General features: G+C 39.9%; 1 protein-coding gene across 7 annotated transcripts in view; it reads right to left on the bottom strand.

Annotated features, from left to right (window-relative positions):
• Nucleotides 1–2,956: 2,956 nt before the first annotated feature.
• The window catches only part of DPP8 (dipeptidyl peptidase 8), a 62,662-nt gene continuing 54,048 nt past the window's right edge, over nt 2,957–11,570 (bottom strand). For all 7 annotated transcript variants that reach the window (XM_003363658.5, XM_001497871.6, XM_070234623.1 and 4 more), the window contains 3 exons: nt 11,427–11,569; nt 10,746–10,857; nt 2,957–7,166 (listed from right to left, as the gene is read on the bottom strand). In XM_003363658.5, coding sequence (XP_003363706.1) covers nt 7,044–7,166; nt 10,746–10,857; nt 11,427–11,569 — 378 coding nt within the window. In that variant the 3' untranslated portion in view covers nt 2,957–7,043. The remainder of the gene's footprint in view (nt 7,167–10,745; nt 10,858–11,426; nt 11,570) is intronic.

Below are 11,570 nucleotides of genomic sequence, written 5' to 3'. Positions count from 1 at the left end.
ATGGGGAGAATTAGCCAAGCATCATACAGCGTCTACTCTCACAGAGTCTGTAATCTCACTGGAGAAACAAACCCCGGGACCAACGGTATGGTACAAAATTAAGTGCTAAATCTGAGATAACCTTCATTCAGCACTTTTATTGCATGCCAGTCACCAAGTGCTTTATAGCGTATTAAATGAATTTAATCCTCACAATAATCTGTTGAAGAGCGTTCTGTCATTATTCCTATTTCACACCTAAGGAAACTGAGGCTCAGGATGTTACGCTAACATGCCCAATCAAATGCTCCAAAGCCAATGCTGGGACCACTTTGCCATCTCTCTTATCTCAGGTGGGGAGATTCCCATATAAGCTCCGTAGGGTGCCAAGAGGAACCTGGGTCTGACTTGAAGGCATGGGCTCTAATTGAAAGAGGAAATGCTCAGGATGAGTGAAGATCCTTGGTGAGGGGGTGAGGATAGGTCAGGAGACACAGGGCCTTGAATGTCAGGCACAACTTGGATTTGATTAGGGACTGGAGCAGGAAAGTGAGAATTTGTCGTGCCTTTAGGAAAGTGGCAGTGTTCTGCGGGGCGTGCTAGTGAAGTTCACCTGGGTGGCAGGTGAAGTTGGTCCTGAGAACCTACTGAGGGCAAGGGCTGTGTCCTCTTCATCTTTGTTTTCTCATGACCCAACATAGGCCTGGCACATGTTGTTACTAAATATTTGCTGAATGAAAGTTGAGAACTGATTCTTTGAAGTCACTTGGCATTCTTAATCTTCACCTCCAACTCAGGCTCCTTAGAGAGCTGCTGCAGTTACCCAGCATGACATTACAGGTCCTAGCCTGAGGCAGGAGCAGCAGTAGGAATGAGGAAGAATAGACAGGTGAGACAATGCAAAGCAATTAACTGGTGAGGCAACACATCCTTAAATATCCAACTGAACTACAGACAGCAGCATTCACGTGCGTGCTTAGGGATGCAACTATGACCACATGTGTGCCCAGAAACCAAGCCAACATGGAGAGTTCATTTTATAGAAGAGCGGTTTGGTTTCCAGAACCTACCTGGCCAGAGGACCTTCCTGCAACGAACTGTCACCTGTGAGTAGAATGTTAAACTACGCCACTTCTGCAGGGTGCTTTTCCCGTGAAGATGGGGGATGGAGGGGCCCAATTCCTGGAACTGGCTAAGGACAACTATCCTGGATAATTGTTTCCCCAAACTTCTATTTCAAGAACTCAAGTTTGGGAGCCAATTTAGAGTACGTTTTCAGTAAGGAGCAGAATCTCAATCTCATTGCCTGTGTTGGAGCTGAATCCCATTAATCCATTTCAATGGGAGCTCAACCTCTTCCAGGAAGGCAGGGCCAGGGTGCCAGTCTGTAGGCAGAACCAGGCTGACGAACATTTAAATCCTGGTTAATTCCCCAAACCCTCCAAGCCCAAAAATCAAATTATGGTTATGAGATTCTCATGCTGCAGCTGTTTCAACTCTCCCAAAAAGCACTAAGGGATTAATCATTGTTCCCTCATTACTACTGAGTGGCTGAGGCTAGGCCAAAGGGAAGTCCAAAGGTTTCAAGGCAATAGCATCTGCTTTGATATGACCCTGGAGCACTGGAGCCCTAGAGCCACTGGGAAGTCTGCACCTCCAGCATAGTCTTTGCGGGATGCTCATGGCCAGGTTGAAAGCTGAGTTTTGATTAGCAATAAATCCGGGCTGAATTAAAGAGACCAAGGTAGTCTATAAAAGTTTCCCAACCAGAGTGCCATAAAAGGATTATACAAATGCTGGGATATTAATCTCTTTAGAGCTTGGGTGGGCCTGGCGGGTCACTTCTGGCTGCAAGCAGGTCACTTCTGGCTGCAAGCAGCCTCAACAGGTTAACCCAGTATACCTCAGTTTATCCCAGAGTGTCATACAAATGTCTTTTTTTTGAGTCATGAAAAGGTTAGGAGGCACTGATCTACAGCATTACCCCGTCATCTTTTTATTTTTTTAATTTTTTTAGATTGGCACCTGAGCTAACAACTGTTACCAATCTTTTTTTTTTTTCCTGCTTTTTTACTCCCCAGATCCCCCCAGTATATAGTTGTATATTTTAGTTGTGGGTCCTTCTAGTTGTGGCACGTGGGACGCAGCCTCACTGTGGCCTGATGAGCAGTGACAGGTCCGCGCCCAGGATCTGAACCAGCGAAACCCTGGGCCGCCAAAGCGGAGTGCACAAACTTAACCACTCGGCCACGGGGCTGGCCCCTGTCATCTTTATTTCTAATAATTGTATACAAATTAAGTTTAAGACCATAATACATAATATAGCAGTGGTTCTTTTTTTTTGGATCATCATCCCTTTGAGAATGTGATAAAGCCAAAGCCCGTCTCCCCAGAATGCACCTCCACTCATGCATGCAGTACTTTGCATACAACCTCAGAGAGTTATAGAATCCAGATTAATTCCAGATTCTGGAAGGATTAACAGACAAATCCAAATTTACTAATTTTAGAGGGGTTCAGCTGCTTATCCCCTCTCCCTTTCCCTAGTACAGCTTCAAAAGACCAGAGAATTGTCAAAGAAACCTCTGAAAAAAGTATTATACTGAGTCACATGAAATTTCCAGTGCAATGTGCCGAAACCACCCTCCACTCCAAGTGGCGTTCTCAAAGAGCTCCCAGCTGCTCAGGGAGGGTATGCCAATCACCGGCTCCAAACACTACCTACCCCTGCAGTACCAACTGCTGGTTGTTGGACCCACTTGCAGGTACAAAGCAGTTCTCTGCACACCTCCCTTTGGGTTTGGATGCATTTTTGGTTAGTGTTTGCACTAGAAACTCCAGGTAATCACCTTGTAGTCTCCCTTCTCCACAGCAAGCACATGACCTTGTTCACGTTTATTAATGACTCCACAGTGGGCGCTAATCAAGGCAAGATTGCACAAATGAGGAATGAGGGGGAAAGGAATATTTACATCAATTAATTTTAGCAGCATCTTTATTGCAACAAAGAACCTGTAATAAAATGCAACAAAACTAATATTTCACTTTACATGATTAAAAGCCATGTAGCTGAAAATGAGAAAACCCATAAACGTACTCGAGTGAGACATGCAATTCTTTTTATACAAGTCAATGCTTAAAACAGCAGGCACTTTATGTTCTAAAATTAAAGACCTGAACTCCAATTGTGCTGAATACAACATAAATTTGTATTTGGGTTATTTAAAAACAAACATACAAACACTACTTTTTCTCTCTCTGTGAGGGACTTCTGCAACGATTACCTGGAGCTGTCTCTTGACAAAGTAAGAAAAGCAGGAGCCAGCACCGTGCATGAACATGTCTCCATATTTTAGGCTGCAAGATGGATGGTGAGGCGGGGAGGGGTTGGGAAGGTGGGAGCCAGGGAAGTTTTCTTATTCCTTTGTCTGCTCAAAATGGACACTCACCTTACATATTTTAGTTTAGATATGGCCATGTCTCTTTTCTTACCTCAAATAGCTATAAATTGGGCTCTCAGGCTTAGGCAAGCACTCTACTCTCTATCCCAATCCCCAAATCCCCCACTGCACCAAGGAAGACACATTTAGTGTAACAATTTTAATTAACTTGAAAATGTCATATACTAATTAGAAGTACTGCTTCATTAATAAGCATGCTTAGCATTTACTTTAGAATGGAAAAATTAACCATTTTATGTTATCTTTAAAATGTTTCATAGGAATATATTAATAAATACTTCTTTAAAAATTTGCCTTTTCTACATATCATTTAACTACCATGAGTCAAGACATCTGGATGGAGTCTAGTACCAACTGAACAGTAACGGGCTGTGTGGCCATGGGTATATTTTTTTCCTCTCTCTCTATGTAGGTTCCTCCTCTAACAAATGAGAACATTAGATTATATCAAAGATATAATAGCTTGAAAAATGTATGATTCTATAATAATGAGAGATCTTATAGGAATCATTCCACCTAAAGAGAGAATGGTGTTACAGAGAGGTGCAATACACCTTCTGTAAGGAATAAAAGATGTAGTAAAAAAAGTGAGCGTCAGTATCTATACCTCATTCTTTTAAAAGGTAACGCATGTGTTGTGACTTCATCCTACTGTATGAGGCTTTGGAAATGAGCCAGGAACGGCATAAAGGGAAAAACCTTCATTCCAAAATGAATCTCCAGACAAGGCGGATACACAGTTAACGATACCTTCTGCTTCTTTCAGAGTGAGAAGGGGCCAATAATTATCACAGATGAGCAGCTGTCTGGACTATTGTTGCAGGTCCTTGTAAATCAATCCAGTGTAAAAATCACCTATTATTTTCTTAATCTAACTCCATTCTCCACAGAAGAGTTTCTTAAAGTAGCCCACAAATGACTTGCTTTAGAATCACATGGAAAGCTTGTTAGAAATGCAGATTCCTGGTTACCACCCAAATCAACCATATCTAAATTTCTAAGAGTGAGGTTCAAGACTGCATTTCTTTAGTAAGCATCCCAGATGAATCAGACTTTGAACCCTGCTGCTCAACAATGCACAAGCAACTATACCTGTTGACGGTTGCTCAAGTGCACCTATTTATCAAGCCCACAAAAACCCCATTTGATGTTTAACCTAGTGCTTTTTGGCTCTCACCAAAACTGTTGCTACTTTTGTATACTCTTGCCTTTTAAGTTGTTACCCATAGATAGGGTACAAATAATTTTAGTGAGATTTCTACTGATTGCTTGAATTGACAATGATGTTTTCCATGTCAGTTTTAAAAATCAAATTCAGTCAAGCTGTCTTTTTGCAAGTGAATTCAGTCAGGTATTTTTCCCCCTATAGAAGGAGAATGGCATTTAAGTGACTAGGATTTAGGCAGAAGCATTCCTTGTGAGAGGAGGAAAGGAGAAGGCAAGATGCAAAAGGAAAAAACCTGTGAATGCAAGAAGTTGTTTAAGGTTTGTTTTGGTAAAATAAGAGATGCTATTTTGAAGAAACAGCCTTAATGGGTAAGAAGTTTCAAATGAGTAGTTGTCTAAAAGCCACTGTATACCATTTCTACTTTGCATATTATATAAGGATATATCCTTGGAAGTCAATTAGTTCACAAAAAAACCACCTTCAACAGTCAGATACATACTTAAGTCATGGGGGAAAATACTTTCTTGGGGAAAGAAAGTTACCCAAATCAATTTAATTTAACATTGAAAAAATATAAACAAATCTTGGCATGGGAAAATATCATAAACAAGAAAATCAATACATATACAGAAAATAAGGAAAAGTGTGGTACCTATTATACAGTATAAATACACAAACAGCAAAACCCAATTCCTTTCCCACGGACAGAACCACCAGGTCACCTGACATTTCTGGACTCCCCTCACTTCCCACCTGGACCTCAATGATGAAGTCCAGCTCTGATGCACAGCCACCATGCTTACTAACGGAGGCTGTGCTCTCTATGGGAGAAAGATACTCTTTGCATAGTGGTGAGAAAGAAAAGATGCAATGTTTCTTGGAGCGTTGTTTAAAAGAACTGGTAACAACTTTCCAAACACTGAAGCTTGTGATAACAACGGTGCCTTCTCTGCCACTGGCTCCAACGTGACCCATCTAGCACCTCAAGACTCTACAAGGACAGATCCCAATCAGCACCGGAAAGCCTGTGAGCTCCCTTAATAGTCAAGTGCTAGCGCTAGACCAGGAAAATGTCACGGCCATTCAAGAAATTGTTTATAGGCTTTGAACACTGAAAAACAGAGCCATGGCTTTGCCAGGGATCAGTCTCTGGTAAAGAAGTTGTCTGGAAACCTCTTTATTTTAAGCTCATGATAACTAAATTATGCTCAAATAATTTAAAAAGGATAAAGACAGTTTACAATTTTAAGGTCTCCAAAATTAAGAATAACAAAAACTTAGAATTATAAAAGTAACTCTGGGGACTTCCCCACCTCTGAATGATGTCAGTCTGTAACTGGGTTGGCAAGGGGGTGATTTCTTAACTCTGCTTTCCTTAACTAACATTCTAAGAGTTTAAATGTCACTTCTCAAATTTTTTCAGGAATATTTTTGGTCAAATTATACTTCTGCTTAGTTCTTCAGCAGACCCTTGCCTTCTCCTCTCCCTGTCATTCTCCACACCCTGGTCTCCCTGACTCCACTGCGATTCCCTTCCATCGCCCTAAAACGCTGGGACTTTTACTAAGGAAATACTCAATGGAAACTGGCACCACTAAGTTTTCTGAAGAATACAAGTGAACGTGTACTTTTTTCTTTTCCTAAAGGAAAAGAAACTGCCTGCAAATATTTAAGCTCTAATCATTTAAAATTTTTCAGCCTGTAATTATCAGTATTATAAGACTAATTAAATCCATGCTACATATACAGTTACTCGCTTTTATGCGAAAGGAAAAACCCACTCTGTCATATCATCAAAGAGAACTATTTATACTAGATACAGTTTAAATTGGCTAAAAACTGGTCAGAGCTTGAATGAAACAAAATAAGTGTCTTTAGGAGGCCACTAAGTTATCCTTGAAAAATCATTAATGACTGGTTAAGTCATAGGTTTAATAGTGATTAGTTCATAACATGCTGGATACACCCCAAGCAATGAAGCATAAGCTATTCAATTACATTTAAGTGCTATCAAATCTGTAACTAGTCAGAGATTCTGGAATTGAACCAAACCAATCTAATATCATCATATTTTAAGAAAGTTCGAAGTATACTGTAAAAATACACTAATTAAGTCCATGAGGTTTATAATGCTATTAAAAGTGAAAATAAGGTAGTATGGATACATGGTGCTAATGTCTTATTTCTTTCAGTAATTCTCATGGTACTGCTGGGTCCCTTAGAAATACGTGTCATTCAATTTTTTGTGTGTACGATTAAGTTATCAGATTACTATCCACAAGCTGTAGACGCCTGCATGGCACCAAATATACTTTAGAAGTAGATGTTATATGGCAGGTACCAAAAGGTGATGGTCAATTTTATGTTCTCTGTTGATTAAACCTCCTCATTTGGTTAAACAGCCAGTGTATATCAGAGTTCTACACAGGTCCAAATTATATCACTTTCAGAGCAGCAATACGCGATCCAAGGTTTTCTTGAAGGTAGTGCAAAAGATGCAGTTCATAATGTTCTCCAGATTCAGGAACTCTTATGCTGTGTCTCTCCTGAGGATAGATCTTAACAACAACAAAAAAATCAAAATACAAAAAATAAGAACTTCATAATACATCTTCCAAAGCTTTCCAGAGATTTTCAAAAGGATTAATAATATGGAGCACAGCCTCTCCAAGATATTACACATATACTCCTATCTAAAGGTCCCTCTCCTCTATTTGTAATTCCCTATATACCACCAGGCTTATAGAAGGCTTTATCTGCAGACCAATGGTTCTCCAAATGTGGTCTGCAGACTTCTGGGGTCCTCAGAAACCCTTTCAAAGGATACACAGTTAAAATTACTTCCAGAACAATACTAAGACATTACTTGTCTTTATTCACTGTGTTGGCATTTGCACTGATAATGCAAAAGCAACGGTGGGTAAAAGTGCTGGTGCCTTAGCATGAACAAGGCAGTGACGTTAAACGGTACCAGAAGTCACAGCATCCTTCACCACCACACACTTGCAGGAAAAAAGAAAAACGTCAATTTCACTTAAGTAGCTGTAAAAATCAGAATTTCATCAAACTGCATCCCTTGAGTAGATGTCTTTTTTAATATTCTGTGGAAATGGGAAGAACGCATAAAGCACTTCTGCTACAGAAGTCTCGAGGAAAGTGCTTGTGCAACTGAGCTGCAAGCTGAATTGCCACTTTTTTTGGGGGGGGGGGGGTGAGGAAAATTGTTGCTGAGCTAACATCTGTGCCATCTTCCCTACTTTTTCTATATTGGATGCCGCCACAGCACAGCTTGATAAGTGGTGTGTAGGTCTGCACCCAGGATCAGAACATGTGAATCCTGGGGTCGCCAAAGCAGAGCACGCAAACTTAACCACTACACAACCGGGCCAGCCCCTGAACAGCCACTTTTTAAGTGGAACTTCATTTATTTTATTTATTTTTTTGGTGAGGAAGATTGGCCCCGATCTAACATCCATTGCCAATCCTCCTTTTTGCTTGAGGAATATTGTCCCTGAGCTAACATGTGTGCCCTCCCTCCACCTTGCATACGTGACACCACCACAGCATGGCTTGATGAGTGGTGTGTAGGTCTGCACACAGGATCCAAACCTGTGAATCCCTGGGCCGCCAAAGCAGAGCACACAAACTCAACCACTACGCCACCAGGCCGGCCCCAAAATGGAACTTCATTTTTAACTTCAAAGAATAACAACAATGGGGTTGGACCTGTGGCCGAGTGGTTGAGTTTACACACTCTGCTTTGGCAGCCCAGGGTTTCACAGGTTCTGATCCTGGGCACGGACGTGGCACCACTTGTCGGGCCATGCTGGGGCGGCATCCCACATGCCATGGCTAGCAAGACCCACAACTAAAAATGCACAACTATGTACCGGGGGGCTTTGGGGAGAAAAAGAAAAAAATTAAATCTTTAAAAAAAAGAAAAAGAATAACAACAACTATGGTAATTCAGACTTGGGTATCTGGCAAATATTTTCTCAAAAACGAATGAAGTGAGCCAGTCAATTCAAGGACAACATTGACAGTATTTATTGCCAATGATAAACTCTGACCTTTTAAGTGAAAATTAGAATTTTGGAAAACTTGCATCTAGCACTACTAGCTCATGAGCTTCCCAATACTTAGAGATTTTTCTGATGAGATCAGTGATAATATTGATATATGTGGTTTTAAAAATATTGTATAATGAAATGAGTCAACATCTAGAAGATTGGCGTAATACAGCGAGCCAATACTTTCTAGATGACCAACGCATGGGTAAAAGACCCATTTGAAGTACAATGTCCAATAGATATTAATGTACCAGAGTATGAAAAATTTATAGATACGGCTTCAGATTCCACACTAAAACTAACCTTTAAAAAAACTACCATTTGCGGGGGCTGGCCCCGTGGCCGAGTGGTTAAGTTCGCGCGCTCAGCTGCAGGCGGCCCAGTGTTTCGTTAGTTCGAATCCTGGGTGCGGACATGGCACTGCTCGTCGGGCCACGCTGAGGCAGCGTCCCACATGCCACAACTAGAAGAACCCACAACGAAGAATACACAACTATGTACCGGGGGGCTTTGGGGAGAAAAAGGAAAAAATAAAAAATCTTTAAAAAAAAAAAAACAAAAAAAACTACCATTTGGGGCTGGCCCCGTGGCCGAGTGGTTAAGTTCGCGCGCTCCGCTGCAGGCGGCGCAGTGTTTCGTTGGTTCGAATCCTGGGCGCGGACATGGCACTGCTCGTCAGACCACGCTGAGGCAGCGTCCCACATGCCACAACTAGAAGAACCCACAACAAAGAATACACAACTATGTACCGGGGGGCTTTGGGGAGAAAAAGGAAAAAATAAAATCTTTAAAAAAAAAAACAAACAAACTACCATTTGCCCAGTTTTGGTGCAGTGTCAAAGAAGAATATCCACAATTATCTGAAAAGGCTAAAATATTCCTCCCAGTACTTTTTTTTTTTTTTGAGTAAGCCTGGCCCTGAGCTAACATCCGTGCCCATCTTTCCTCTACTTTATATGTGGGACGCCTACCACAGCATGGCTTGCCAAGCGGTGCCATGTCTGTACCTGGGATCCGAACCAACAAACCCTAGGTCGCTGAAGCAGAGTATGCAAACTTAACCACTGTGCTACCAGGCCAGCCCTGATACTCCCATTTCTTAACTGCTTACGCTATGAGGCTGAATTTTCTTTATATACCTTAGCCAAAATAACATTTCACAACAGATTGCACGTGGAAGTCAATATGAAAATCCAGGTGTCTCCCTTATTAAGCCAGACATTAAAGAGATTTACAAAAATATGTATTGAACAAAGCTACTTTTCTCAGTAAATTTTTGTTTTGTTTTGGAAAAGACTCCCCACCCCCCCATTTGTGTTAACATGTAATAGTTTATTATTGTTTTTTAAAAATAAATAAATATTTAAAATTTTTAATTTTAATATCTTATATGAGAAATACTGATAGACATAACTCATATAAACAAAAGCTCTTTGATATGTAAAGGGGTCTTGAGACCAAAATGCTTGAAAACTGCTGCTATAGACAAATATTTCATACTTTACCTACATAAATATCAACTGAAACAAAAAAAGAAAAAAGTAATATTTTTCATTTCTTATAAGCACATACGCTGTATAAGGAGTAGAAAGGAGGAAGAAAGGAGAAACAGTTTCTCTTAAAACCTTTAGAGTAATGGAAGAATGAAGGTGGGTAACTTGTTGGTTTCTGCTCTGATGTCAATACAAAATAAAATTAAAAGACTGTGTAATCAGGTCCTAAAAATCCTTTTACGACAAAGAAATCAAGCAGCATTTCCTCACCCTTCCATGGGGAAGAAGAAAAGCAAGGAGGATAGTGAATGGACTCCTGTCATCTTTTCCATGATTACAAACTGAAAGCAGATACAGACACACAAGTCATGTAATCCAATAGGCTGGTTTTCAGCCTGGACTTCAACAGAATCTTAATTTTTATCCAACTAGAGGCACCTATTAACTATGTCTATTACTTTAGTTGTCTTAAGCAGAGAGTGGCCACAGCTGAAAATTCAGCCTTACACTATTATATTTCAAAGTAATCAATCACTAATCGCTATTTAATTTAATTAGGAAATGTAGAACTTACCTGTAAATCATATGGCTTTCCAGCCCTGACTAAAAAACTCAGTAATATACTGGTGTGTGCAAAATGGACATTCTCATCCAAGAACCCATGTAAGAGTAGTAAACGATTTGGTCTGGAGAGAGAGAAATAACAGAGGAATAGGCAAAATAGAGTATTTGGGAAAAACACTTAATGCCTTTAAACTAATTACAATTAACTATTAACTTCCTTATACTGTAATGTTAGAATAAGGATTCAACATTTTCAGTATTCAATTTTTAGTATATTAACCAGATGCTACATGTAATGAAAGATTAAAAAAATAAAAAGATCATGTGTTCAATTTCCTATTAAGATATTAGCACACATCAATAATTATTAGCATGTCCCTAGAAAAAGAAAAATCATAAACCTTATTTGTAAAATATATTTAAGCAGAAATAGAATTTTTCCATCATGAAACAGCTGTGTACTAAAACTTCTCCCAGCACAAGCAATTGCTTCAAATACAACTTGTGAAAAGACCAAATTATATGAACAGGCCTGTAATTCAGCTCTGAGAAACAGCCATGCTATTCCAGTATTCTATAAAATATTAGTCTTGGTTTTGCAGAATTTGTAGTTCTCATGATTATTAAAGACAATTTTTAAATGTTTAGACAATTTAAAATTTATAATATTAATTTTAAAGCTTGAACTTACTCAGAGGGAAACTTTTCTGCTTGCATGGCCACAGATCCTAAGTAATAGCCCTGTTCATTCTGGTCAGGGTGACCCATATAACGTTCTGTGTAGCCTGTATCATAGAAGATCCACAGAGTAACTGGAGCCCCAGCAATAGCAACC

The sequence above is a fragment of the Equus caballus genome, chromosome 1 (assembly GCF_041296265.1).
Source record: "Equus caballus isolate H_3958 breed thoroughbred chromosome 1, TB-T2T, whole genome shotgun sequence".
NCBI classification, from domain to species: Eukaryota; Metazoa; Chordata; class Mammalia; order Perissodactyla; family Equidae; genus Equus; species Equus caballus.
This window is presented reverse-complemented; position numbering and strand designations above follow the sequence as displayed.